Raw genomic sequence first — 11,756 nt, 5'->3', positions numbered from 1 at the left:
TTCACATAAATAATTTTTTTTGTTAAAACATGGAGAGAGGAGGTGATACACTTAGAGAATGCACGGTCTTAAAAAAAATGTTACGAAAAGTAAATAAAACATTTCAAAATTATTAAAAATAATTTCTTCCAAAACCGTAATAAAATAACGTCAATTTTTTTTAAAAAAAATACAAAAAGTGTTGATATCTAAACAAAATGCCGATTAAAAAAAATCTATGAGATAAAGTGGTAGGAAAAAAGATTTTGTTTATGTAATAATGTTTTAGGAAGATGAAATAATTAATTTGTGTAAAAAATACAGAGAAACAGTAAAGTTGAATTATTAGCAATGATATATATGCAGGAAGAGGATATTTTAAAATGGAATCCCAATCATTGAATTCAATGGCTCTCTTCTGCAACTCCTTCTCCTTCTTTTCTCCCTCTCTTCTTCTCCATCCTCGCCCTCATTTTTCATCTCCCAAAGCTTCCTTAAGCTCTTCCTCCCACGAATCCAAATCACCGCAGACTGTTTCTTCTGCAACTTCCGCCGCCACTTCCGCCGCCACCGCTCCTTCTTCCTCTCGCCCCCCCGACCCCGACTTCAACTACGCGCTCGCCAGCCCCAACGGCAGCCCCCTCCTTAGGTTCGTTCGAGCCACCGAGTCTTCCATTGAAAGGGTATTTCTCCACCTTTCTCTCTTTCTCTCTTAGCCTTTTCATAGATACCAACAAAAACTACTCTAATTTATACCTAATCTTCTTAAATAACTTGGATCATGCTTTTTTATATCCTAATTAGATTCAAATTTTCTTTTAACACGTTATATATACAAACAAAATGTATTTTTACCTATTCCATTTTATTTGGTGCAAGAAGTAATTGTCATACAAAATTTATATCACTAAAAACGTGCTATTCGGTCTGATCCGGCTAAGTGCTGGTGGGCCAACGGAATTCGAGTTTGTGAGTTAAAAATAAGGTTTTTTCTTCCTGTACTCCATATTCTCATTATTGCATACCCCACACCCCGCTATTACTAATTGCACTTCCATACTAACATTAAGAAAAAGACAAAAATACACTCTTTCATTGTACCATTGCCATTGCATTTGAGGGTGGAGATTGAGAAAATAAGAATTATTATATTCTTCATATAAACCAACAATTTTTTAGTAATTTATATTTTTCAAAGAAACACATTATCCTATTTCGTAAAGGCAATTACTCCCTGCACCCAACACAAATTGAAAATTCCAAAATACCTTTATTTCGAAATGAAAATCCAAAATTAAAAATAATGCATTCTAGAAAAGTAGATCTAGAAAAGATTATTGTCTTCCAGAAACAAAAATCAAAATCTCATTCCGGATAAAAAAATTTAGAACTGAAAATAATACATTATGAAAAAAATTTATTCAGAAGAAATTATTGTGTTTTGAAAAAATTTTTGGAAGGTACTTTTTTAAGGATATTTTCGTCTTTTCGCCCATAATTGGGTGAGTGATTTGGTGGAGCAAGCAATTGCCCAAATTGTATTATGATTTTGACAAAACTCGGAACCTGGTGAATTAAAAATAACATTAATAAGTAGAAAAAAAAAATTAATTGAAAACCTAAAATAGTGAAAGAGAGAAAAGAACCATAATAAATTTAGAGATTTAGGGATTTTGATTTTGAGAGAAAGTAAATAATTTTAATTTTTTTTTCAACTATTTTTTATTTTTTTCAATATTTTTAGAATATCCTGACTCTAATTAATGCATGACCTTCAATTACATTAATTAATGGATTTCTTCGATATATGTTAAGTTAGTACCTTTTTTTTCTTATATAGGTTAATTTATATCCTGATACATACATGTATTTCAATATTTTAAAAGTTTCAATGTTGAACCATGTGTAACTAGAATTAATAAAATTATTGTAAATTTAAAAAGTATCTAAAATAATATTAAAAGAAGATGCTAAAAATGAATTATTATTATTTTCTTTTCATATATTTAATTATGTAAAATTAATTTTAGAAAATGATTATAATTAATGAGAAATATGATATTTTGTAATTAAAAGGTTTTTGATTATGTTGAGCAGGTGATTTTCGACTTCCGTTTCTTGGCCTTATTTGCTGTTGGAGGGTCCTTGGCAGGCTCACTCTTGTGCTTTCTAAATGTAAGCTCTCTCAATACCCTACATCTTTCTAATACCTAAATTATCTTTTGACATTTTTATTGAATATTTTTTTTTAAATTTCAGAATGTAAAATTTAAAAACATTCTCAATTATAAAATTTGGAAATTAAAATTTATAATTTGTTTATTCTAGATTCTATTCGAAATGAAATTTTGTATTTTAGATTCTATATTTTAAGATATAAATTATATTTTGTATTGTATATTTAGAAATTAATTAATTTATTAAAACTGAGGAACTGATAAAAAAAATGGGTAGGCTAAAATCAAATTTATATAAAATTTCAGATATTAAACATATAATTGAGTTTGCAGTTAATGATGATGACAAACATTACTGTATCATTTTAGGGTTGTATTTATATTATTGATGCATACAAAGTCTATTGGACAAGCTGTGTTAAAGGAGTTCACACTGGACAGATGGTTCTGCGCTTGGTTGAAGCAATTGGTAATTTATTGCTTTGTATTTACTCTATTTGGATCATCAAAACATCAAAGAAAAAGACAAATAAAGTATTATATTTTGCTTTAAATTATCAAACTTGTGTTAGCCACTTAAAGATTTTCTGGAACATTATCAGAGAAAAACATTTAAATCATCCTTAAACTACATAGTTCCAAATGTATAAAGGTGTTATACCTCATTCAAATTGTATAGTGAAATTATGTTTTCATGCCCTTTTTTGGTTCTGTGTTTGGTCTCAATTTCAGATAAGATTATGTTTACTACTTGCACTTAGCCATTTTGACTTGCTGCTGCAGATGTTTATCTTGCTGGTACAGTTATGTTGATTTTTGGTATGGGCTTATACGGTTTGTTCATAAGCAATATACCTCCTGATGTTCCACCTACTGTAGACCGTGCCCTTACAGGATCCTCTTTGTTTGGAATGTTTGCTATGAAGGTAATAACTATACCACACTTCTTTTATATTTTTATAATCAAGAACATCCAAATTACATTTATTTAGGAAATTTTAGCAACTTAGTATTTTCAGTGTAAGAAAAATAACATGGAGAAAAGTTATAGTCAGTGACCTTGTTGTTAATGTAAGGAAGTAAAGGCATAGGCCAAAACCTACCAAGAAAACTTATAATGTGGCAGAGAAAATCTATCTAGAGATTACAAGATTTAAGAAATCAGGTACATTATCTCACCAAGAGAAATCCTGGGATGTTTTCCCTCCCTTAAAATGTGAGTAAAAATTTCCTTGCTTAGATGATTTAAAGCTATTCAACCACTTATATCCAAAGAAGATTATAGCCTTTTCTCAGTTGCAATTTCAAAAATACTAAAATTGCACTCATTGCTTTAGCATACAACTGACTGTATCCAAGAGATCCAACAAAAAATTGAAAAATAGAATTCAAACTCTATGATTTTCATGATTTTCAGTCATGTATTATTTGTATACAGATACACTGTTATTATAGTATTTTACTCCTACAAGAGCTAGATAAGAAAATCTATAAATCAATATTAAATTAAGAAAGATTTGATCATACAAACCTATAATCTAGCCAATCAAATATCTTCATCTCAACACAAAACAACCAACATCAATAAACAAAATGAAGTTTTCTTAATCCACCATCTTTCATTTTTATGCATATTTATTGGCAAGCTTTCTTTCATTTTCTAGCATCATTCAATGCTAAATATTATCCAACTTCCATTTAATTAATTGACATGATTCTTATATATTGGAAAAGAAAGTGAATATATTATTTATCTTTTTTAGGAGAGGCCTAGGTGGATGAAAATATGCTCACTTGATGAATTGAAGACAAAGGTGGGACATGTTATTGTCATGATTCTTTTGGTAAAGATGTTTGAGAGAAGCAAAATGGTTACCATCGCAACAGGATTGGATTTACTAAGCTATTCAGTTTGTATTTTCTTATCATCTGCATCTTTGTATATCCTCCATAACCTACATAAGTCAGACTAGAATGTAATTGATAATGTTATATACTAAGTTCATATTTGTAAGAATAAGAGCTCCTTATCCAAACTGTTAGTGCTGAAATCTTCTATTCATCCTTCAGTTCATTTTCGAACTTATCTTTTCTGTGAATTAGGACAAGGATTAGAAAACTAGTCTTTGAAAACTGAAACATGAAACCATATTTGAGTTTGATTTAGCACTGTGAAGGGTGAAAACTAAAATGAATTTGAAACTTTGAACCAGTAAGTGTCTGTTGAGAAATTGTGAGATTGATAAAGGAGGGCTGCTATGTATTCTCTTTTTCTTACTCTTAACCTCTCACAGCTCTTCAACTTTTTTCTGTCACCTATTATTTTTTTTTTGGTTTAATGTGACATGCCAATTTTAATTATAAATTTTCTAGTGGTTCATTTTTTGCGGTTAAAAAATACTTTAATATATGTACAAAACCAATGATGATATCAAACCACATAAATTGTCTCAATTCATAAAAATATTAGATAGTTTGAGAAAAAAATAACTATATAAGCTTCTACAAGTCATTGAATTTACAAAGAAAATGCCTCCTACACACAAATTGCTCTCGGTATAGTTTTTAAAATAATTATTTTAAAAGTCAACAAAACTTATTATATATCTTGATCTATAATTTAATTATAGTATTAAACTAATTTTCAACGTTAACATTTTTTATTTCTTTTGAGAAACTTTTGAGAAACTAAAATATACTTAATCATTTATTTGATTTTAAGCTGCCATATTTTGGGAACAGAAGAGACAAATGTGATTATGAATAATTTGGCCTAGCATGGTAGCTATAGCACACTGCATAATTGTGTGAATGATATCCACAAAAGTAGATACTTTTTCATGCCTTTCATCTTGCCCCACACAGCAGAAACTAAATTTGAAATATCTGCCCCAGTTGTTCCATGGCCTAAGCTAGAATATGCTCATCCCCAACATGTCTCTTTCTTCCCTTCCCTCCTTTCCAATGCACCATTCTCTTCAACCTACTAAGTTTGCTACCAACAGTGATACATCAACAGAAGCAGTTACACTGGTCAATGCTTCTGTCCAGACAGAGGTGTCTGTTATTGGAAACAATGAGAATGGGAGCATAGTTGGGTTTAGAAAATCTTGGTATTTGAGCTCAAGGGAAGAAGCAGAACTTTGTTTAGATCTCAGGGTATCCTCGGATAAAACACAAACACCACAAGTAAGAACACTGTTTAGCAGCATAATTTTCTTTCTAAGATGTTTTTCTTCTGTTTATGTACCTATTCAATTTTATATAAACTCTACACTACACATCTGTGGTTGGAAAAACATATCTAAAATATGTATGAAAAGCTTTTTCATAAATGTTTTTAGATAAAAAAATAAAACAGTTTTTACAACTAGAAATTTTGATGGTGACTTTCATTTCAAAAGGAACCATAATGTTTGTGTGTATTGCATAATAACTAGCAGCAGGGAGCAAAGAGTGAAGTTGCTAAGCTAATAACCAAAGGGCTTGAAGAGCATTCTGCAATCCCAATAATGTCCTTACTTAGTCTGGATAAGGCATTGTGCAATGCAAGAGAGTCTAAAGAAAGATTAGCCAATGATTATCGCGGATTAGTTACCTCTATTGCAGCTGGGTATCTAGGCAAAGGTTTAAGCCTTCAAGACCTCATTCAGGTGCATGTTCATTTTTAGTATTTCACTATTTGTTATTGTTGGAGATCCCACATCGACTAGAATGAGAACATTTCATAGTATATAAGTAGGTGCAAACCTCATCTTATAAGCTAGTTTTATGAGGTTAAGTTAGACTTAAAGTTCATTTTTTAATAGTTACATTTCTTTATAATACAGTGTCAAAGAATAATTTTCAATATGATCTCTACACATGAATGGTTTTGATAAGTTTTTGTGTATTAGAACCAAATTCAGAATCTCCTACACATATGGGAACTAAATTAAATGAGTAAGCTAAATTATTTTTCCAGGAAGGAACCGTTGGACTTCTTAGAGGAGCAGAGAAATTTGAGCCAGAAAGAGGATATAAACTATCCACATATGTTTACTGGTGGATTAAGCAAGCCATGATAAAAGCTATAGCCAGAAAGTCCAGATTAGTGAGATTACCGGTGAGGCTTTGATTCATTTTGGTCTTATTCATCATCCAAAGTGTTTGAGTAACAAATTAGTTTATGAAGCATAACATGACATTTTTAAAGCAGCTCTTGACACAGTAAGACTTAAGAAGTGGACTAGTTATTGTGAATGGTTGGTTAGTTTGTGATTTACAGAGTGGAAAGAGTGAGATGGTGGCCAAAGTTGCTCAGGCCAACAATATCTTGAGCTCAAGACTGAGGAGAAAACCCACATACGATGAAACTGCTGAAGTGCTCAATGTGAAGGCTTCCACCATTAGGCTTGTTTCTGAAAAGAGCAGAAAACCAATTTCATTGGACAAAGTTGTAACTGATTGTGGCCACATGACACTTCAGGTCTAATAACTTGTTCACTTCATATGTAAGTTATATAACTTATTTGATCAACTACTGATTGGTTTTCCGTTTGGTGTTCCCAATCAGCTGGGGACCTAAACTCAGTTTTATGACATGTCTGAATATTCTCAAAAATATATTTGTTTCTTAAAATTTGTCTGAGTTGAAGATCACAGATAAAAATATTTCATAATATATAAATGGATGCAAAATTCGTCTTATAAGTTGGTTTTATAAGGTTAAGTTAGATTTAGAGTGCACATTTTACTAGTCTGAAATTTCAGTCTTGTAGTAGCTAGACTTAGAACATTTTTGCAGACTCAGATACAAACTTGGTTTACATTTCCACATTAAACTTTGTCCAAAAACATCTATTTTTAAAAGCTAGATTTGAATTAATTTTGCTAACTCAGTTTACAAATTTAAATTTAAGTCAAACTTAAATTTAAAAACTAGGATTGAAGAGTGTACTTATTTGTTTAACTTGTTCATCAAAACTCTGATCAGGAGATTATACCAGGGCCAGAGGACATGACTCCAGAGAAGATGGTTAAAAGGCAACTAATGAAGCAGGAAGTGATGAAGCTTCTTAACACACTTAGCAAGAGAGAAGCAGAGATTGTGACATTGTACTATGGACTCAATGGAGAGACCCCTCTGACTTTCAAGGAGATAGGAGGAATGATGCAGCTGTCAAGGGAGAGAATCAGACAGATTAATGGAATTGCATTGTCAAAATTGCGACAAACCAGTATCATAGATAATCTCAAGTTCTATCTTGTATAGAACAGCATTTTGGTCATAAACATTACTGAAAAAGAAGAAATTAAAATCAATGATTTAGGAAACATGCATGTGATATGTGCTAAACCAAGTGTTCAAGAACCAAAACAAGTATCACCCTTCACAGTCTTTTTTGTTTCTCTTCTCATATGAGTAGAGACTGATGACCAAAGTATCAACCTTTCAACATGGGAGTTACACTAATCAATCAACTCATCCCTTTAACCCACTCTCTCTTTTTTGGGGAAAAAACTACTCATTGGGACAATTCCACAAACACTTTCTGCAATGATTATGAAAAGTACTTTCCAGAAGAGAATCATAAATTGCTTTTTGAAGCTCTCTCCAAAAAGGACCATTCTAGAACATTGTGGGAGGGTATTTTTCTAGAATGACAAAAAATAACAAAACATACCTCAATTTTGAATACATAAAATCAAGAATCTGATAAAAATAGTTTATATAAACAATTAAGTTTAATAGAATTGCAATGCAATGAAATAAAGGTAAAATTTCCATATCTTTAATAAAGAAATATATAAAATTTGTAGAAGGGGTGGAGAGGACAACCAAAGTCTAGTGTAAAGATAGGACTTTGGGTTTACATTTTTTTAGATAAAAGGGCATTTTGGCAATAAAAGAATAAAGGAAAGAACAATGTAAATAGAAGTTTAGGAAGTGTGACTAGCAAATACTTTTCAATAATCACAACTAATAAAGATGTATCTATGGAATAGGACTTTTGCACCAATTGCTAAAATGAATATTGTAAGGATATTTTGTCCTTAAACTTCGACAATATCATGATAAAATGTCTTTCTCGTGGAAGAAGGAATCTACAAGAATATTTCACTTGGGGTTGAAGGAGTGAAAAAATAAAATGTGTAGACTGTGAAATGTTCTTTATGAACTAAAACAATCCCTAAAGCTTGGTTTGGAAGATTCACAAAAGGTACAAAGGGATTTGGCTACAAACAAAGTCAAGAAGATCACACATTGTTTACTAAATATTTAGAAAAAAAGGGTAACAATACTTTTCATTTATGTTGATGATATTATAATGACTCGAAATGATAAAAAATTATGGAAATTATGTTAAGTCTTAACCCATTCAGGAATCTGAGAACACAAAGGTCTAGATCTATCAATACTTGCAAACATAAATGAGTGACTTACAAATACATATTTTTTTGGATCCATTAATTGAAGGGTTAGTTTTCTAACTTGTATTTCTTTTAATTATGCTAATTTTATAACTAATTATTTATTATTCAATGTAGGCTTCATTGATAGATACTTCTAATTATACCCACGAATTAGGATTTAGGGTTAGTTTTCTAACTTGTATTTATTTTAATTATGCTAATTATATAAATAATTATTTATTATTCAATGTAGGCTTCATTGATAGATGCTTCTATTATATCCACGAATTACATAATAGTGTGATTTTGTTCACTTAAAAGAAAACCCAACTAGAAAATGAAAAACTTACAATGGTAACTTTATTATTTTTCATCACATTAGACAAGTATAAGTGTATTTCGATTTAACACATGTCATTATAACTAGAGTTGTGACACAAATATTTTACGTGGAGGGAGCAGAACAAGATCATTGCAATTCATGTACTTTAAAGGTTAGACAACTTTTAGTACATGCAATAATTATTTTATTTAAAAGTTCCATGTAAATAAAATTTTTCACTTGTTTCTCATTTCAGTGTAATGGACAAGCTGAGTTGTTCGACTGTAGTTACTACATCATGTACTAGACGAGAATCATCATTTGTGCGAGTATTATTGACTCTTGAATAAAGGTAACACATTTCAAAATTTTATAATTGTATCTTACTTTTATGTAGATGACTATTGCGTAATAACATGAATGAAATGTTTATTATGTATTCAATGATTAATCTCTATTGTTCTAATGACATCCAACAAGAAGAGAATAATGAGTAACATAAATAGAAGTTTAGGAAGTGTGACTAGCAAATACTTTTCAATAATCACAACTAAAAAATAGATATATGGATGAGAAATCCTAAGAAACTATTTTAGATGGCAAGAAAAAAAGTCTTTTGTTGATATAAATAGGTGTTAATCATCCACGAAGATGTATCTTTGGAACTCCAAATAAGGATGTATATATGGAACAGGACTTTTGCACCAATTGCTAAAATGAATATTGTAAGGATATTTTGTCCTTAAACTTCGACAATATCATGTTAAAATGTCTTTCTCCTGGAAGAAGGAATCTACAAGAATATTCCACTTGGAGTTGAAGGAGTGAAAAAATAAAATGTGTAGACTGTGAAATGCTCTTTATGGACAAAAACAATCCCTAAAGCTTGGTTTGGAAGATTCACAAAAGGTACAAAGTCAAGAAGATCACCCATTGTTTACTAAATATTTAGAAAAAAAGGGGTAGCATTACTTTTCATTTATATTGATGATATTATAATGACTCAAAATGATACAAAATTATAGAAATTATGTTAAGTCTTAACCCATTCTGGAATATGAGAACACAAAGGTCTAGATCTATCAATACTTGCAAACATAAATGAGTGACTCACAAAGACATTTTTTTGGATCTATTAATTGAAGGGTTAGTTTTCTAACTTGTATTTCTTTTAATTATGCTAATTATATAACTAATTATTTATTATTCAATGTAGGCTTCATTGATAGATGCTTCTAATTATATCCACGAATTACATAATAGTGTGATTTTGTTCACTTAAAAGAAAACCCAACTAGGAAATGAAAAACTTACAATGGTAACTTTATTATTTTTCGTCACATTGGACAAGTATAAGTGTATTTCGATTTAACACATGTCCTTATTATAACTAGAGTTGTGACACAAATATTTTAAGTGGAGGGAGCATAATAAGATCATTGCAATTCATGTACTCTAAGGTTAGACAACTTTTAGTACATGCAATAATTATTTTATTTAAAAGTTCCATGTAAATAAAATTTTTCACTTGTTTCTCATTTCAGTGTAATGGACAAGCTGAGTTATTCGACTGTAGTTACTACATACTAGATGAGAGTCATCATTTGTGCGAGTATTATTGATTCTTGAATAAAGGTAAACACATTTCAAAATTGTATAATTGTATCTTACTTTTGTGTAGATGACTATTGGATAATAACATGAATGAATGTTTATGTATTCAATTATTAATCTCTATTGTTCTAATGACATCCAACAAGAAGAGAATAATGAGTAACATTTTTTAGTGTAATTAGTTTTTTTTTTTTAGCCGAGTTAGATAAATTTTTTATTTATTGAACTTTTAATATAAATGTTAGGGTTATATATTATGTATATCTGGATTCCTGTGTCTTTTATTTATGTTGTACTATTAAGTTACATAATTAATCCTAAATGTCCTACTTATAAAACCTCTTTTGTAATATTTAATATTTTATATATTAAATGTTCTATATTTCTTATGCATTTAATTTTAACATATAACCCTTAAACAATTGTATTAATTAGAATATTATAATATTTTATTACTTGTACGAAACTAAATTGTAATGAACTAATAAACAATCAATGTAGAAACTTAAAAAGTACAAATGCCAGCTACAACAATAGAAGCTCTATTTTTTGTGATCATTAAGTAATACAATTACTGTAATATATAAAATTTATACTTTACCTTTTGTGTAAGTATTAATCAATGTAGTTATCTATATATTAACAATATTTTTGGCATGATATTACTTTTATGATTTCAAATAAACAAATAAATAGTAAGATATTTGACGAGAGAGATTAAAAGTAATTATAACAAAGTTTAGAGACTTTGTTCATTTGAAATTTAATTTCATGAAAAGACGAAGGACCAAGAAAATAAACATCGAGGAACTGAAATTAAATTTTTTGAAAAACATTTAAAACATAGGTTACGAAAAATATGAGGGGATTTTACGTTAGATAAATTAATTACATGTTAGATGACATAACTAAATGACTTGATAGCCACAGTATTACAACCAAAAAATGGAAAAAAAAATGCAGAATAAAACTAATGATATTTTTATTTATAAAAAACGTGCATAACTTTTTTATTTATTTTTATGTCTAATTAATATATATATATATGTATATATATGTTAAAGTAAAAAAATATAAATATAAAAAAACCAAACATTTTATGGTTCTTACTAGTAAAATCAAATTTAGTTGATTCTCTCTATCAATTCAAGTCTCATCCCCAAATAAAATGATGTAAAATATTTGTTTTTGTCTTTAATGGTTTAAAAAATTTTATTTTCTAAATATTTATATCGATAAATTAAATCATAAAATTTTAAACTTGCAAA

At 29.3% G+C, this 11,756-nt stretch overlaps 2 protein-coding genes across 12 annotated transcripts; both read left to right on the top strand.

Moving 5' to 3' along the window:
- The first annotated feature begins 344 nt into the window (after positions 1-344).
- Positions 345-4,192, top strand: LOC137834764 (uncharacterized). Its single transcript, XM_068642942.2, has 5 exons — positions 345-662; positions 2,077-2,154; positions 2,526-2,625; positions 2,940-3,082; positions 3,920-4,192. The coding sequence occupies exons 1-5, from the start codon at positions 363-365 to the stop codon at positions 4,127-4,129; spliced, it is 831 nt and encodes a 276-aa protein (XP_068499043.1). The 5' UTR covers positions 345-362; the 3' UTR covers positions 4,130-4,192.
- Positions 4,193-4,939: 747 nt separating this feature from the next.
- On the top strand, positions 4,940-7,472 carry SIG4 (sigma factor 4). 11 transcript variants are annotated; one of them, XR_016521183.1, is made up of 5 exons: positions 4,940-5,345; positions 5,597-5,809; positions 6,121-6,261; positions 6,410-6,649; positions 7,132-7,472. XR_016521183.1 is itself a non-coding variant. In XM_068642938.2 (5 exons), exons 1-5 carry the CDS (start codon positions 5,076-5,078, stop codon positions 7,408-7,410), a joined length of 1,104 nt encoding a protein of 367 aa, XP_068499039.1. In that variant the 5' UTR covers positions 4,950-5,075; the 3' UTR covers positions 7,411-7,472. The 11 variants fall into 11 exon arrangements, 6 of the variants coding, with proteins under 6 accessions (XP_068499039.1, XP_090158884.1, XP_090158886.1 ...); XR_016521181.1 differs by having other exon boundaries at positions 4,948-5,345; positions 6,410-6,624; positions 7,145-7,472; XR_016521180.1 differs by having other exon boundaries at positions 4,949-5,345; positions 6,410-6,624.
- The last annotated feature ends 4,284 nt before the right edge of the window (positions 7,473-11,756 follow it).

The sequence above is a fragment of the Phaseolus vulgaris genome, chromosome 5, assembly GCF_051622355.1.
Source record: "Phaseolus vulgaris cultivar YP4 chromosome 5, ASM5162235v1, whole genome shotgun sequence".
NCBI classification, from domain to species: Eukaryota; Viridiplantae; Streptophyta; class Magnoliopsida; order Fabales; family Fabaceae; genus Phaseolus; species Phaseolus vulgaris.
The sequence above is the reverse complement of the archived record's forward strand: the minus strand, read 5'-3'. Positions and strand labels throughout refer to the sequence as shown.

Excerpts from the sequence above, each read along its gene's own strand:
- LOC137834764 (XM_068642942.2), top strand. The coding sequence starts at position 363 with ATGGAATCCCAATCATTGAATTCAATGGCTCTCTTCTGCAACTCCTTC. Across the intron at positions 2,155-2,525 it reads CACTCTTGTGCTTTCTAAAT|GGTTGTATTTATATTATTGA; the intron begins GTAAGCTCTCTC and ends GTATCATTTTAG. Across the intron at positions 2,626-2,939 it reads GCGCTTGGTTGAAGCAATTG|ATGTTTATCTTGCTGGTACA; the intron begins GTAATTTATTGC and ends TTGCTGCTGCAG.
- SIG4 (XM_068642938.2), top strand. The coding sequence starts at position 5,076 with ATGCTCATCCCCAACATGTCTCTTTCTTCCCTTCCCTCCTTTCCAATG. Across the intron at positions 5,810-6,120 it reads GCCTTCAAGACCTCATTCAG|GAAGGAACCGTTGGACTTCT; the intron begins GTGCATGTTCAT and ends TTATTTTTCCAG. Across the intron at positions 6,625-7,131 it reads GTGGCCACATGACACTTCAG|GAGATTATACCAGGGCCAGA; the intron begins GTCTAATAACTT and ends AACTCTGATCAG.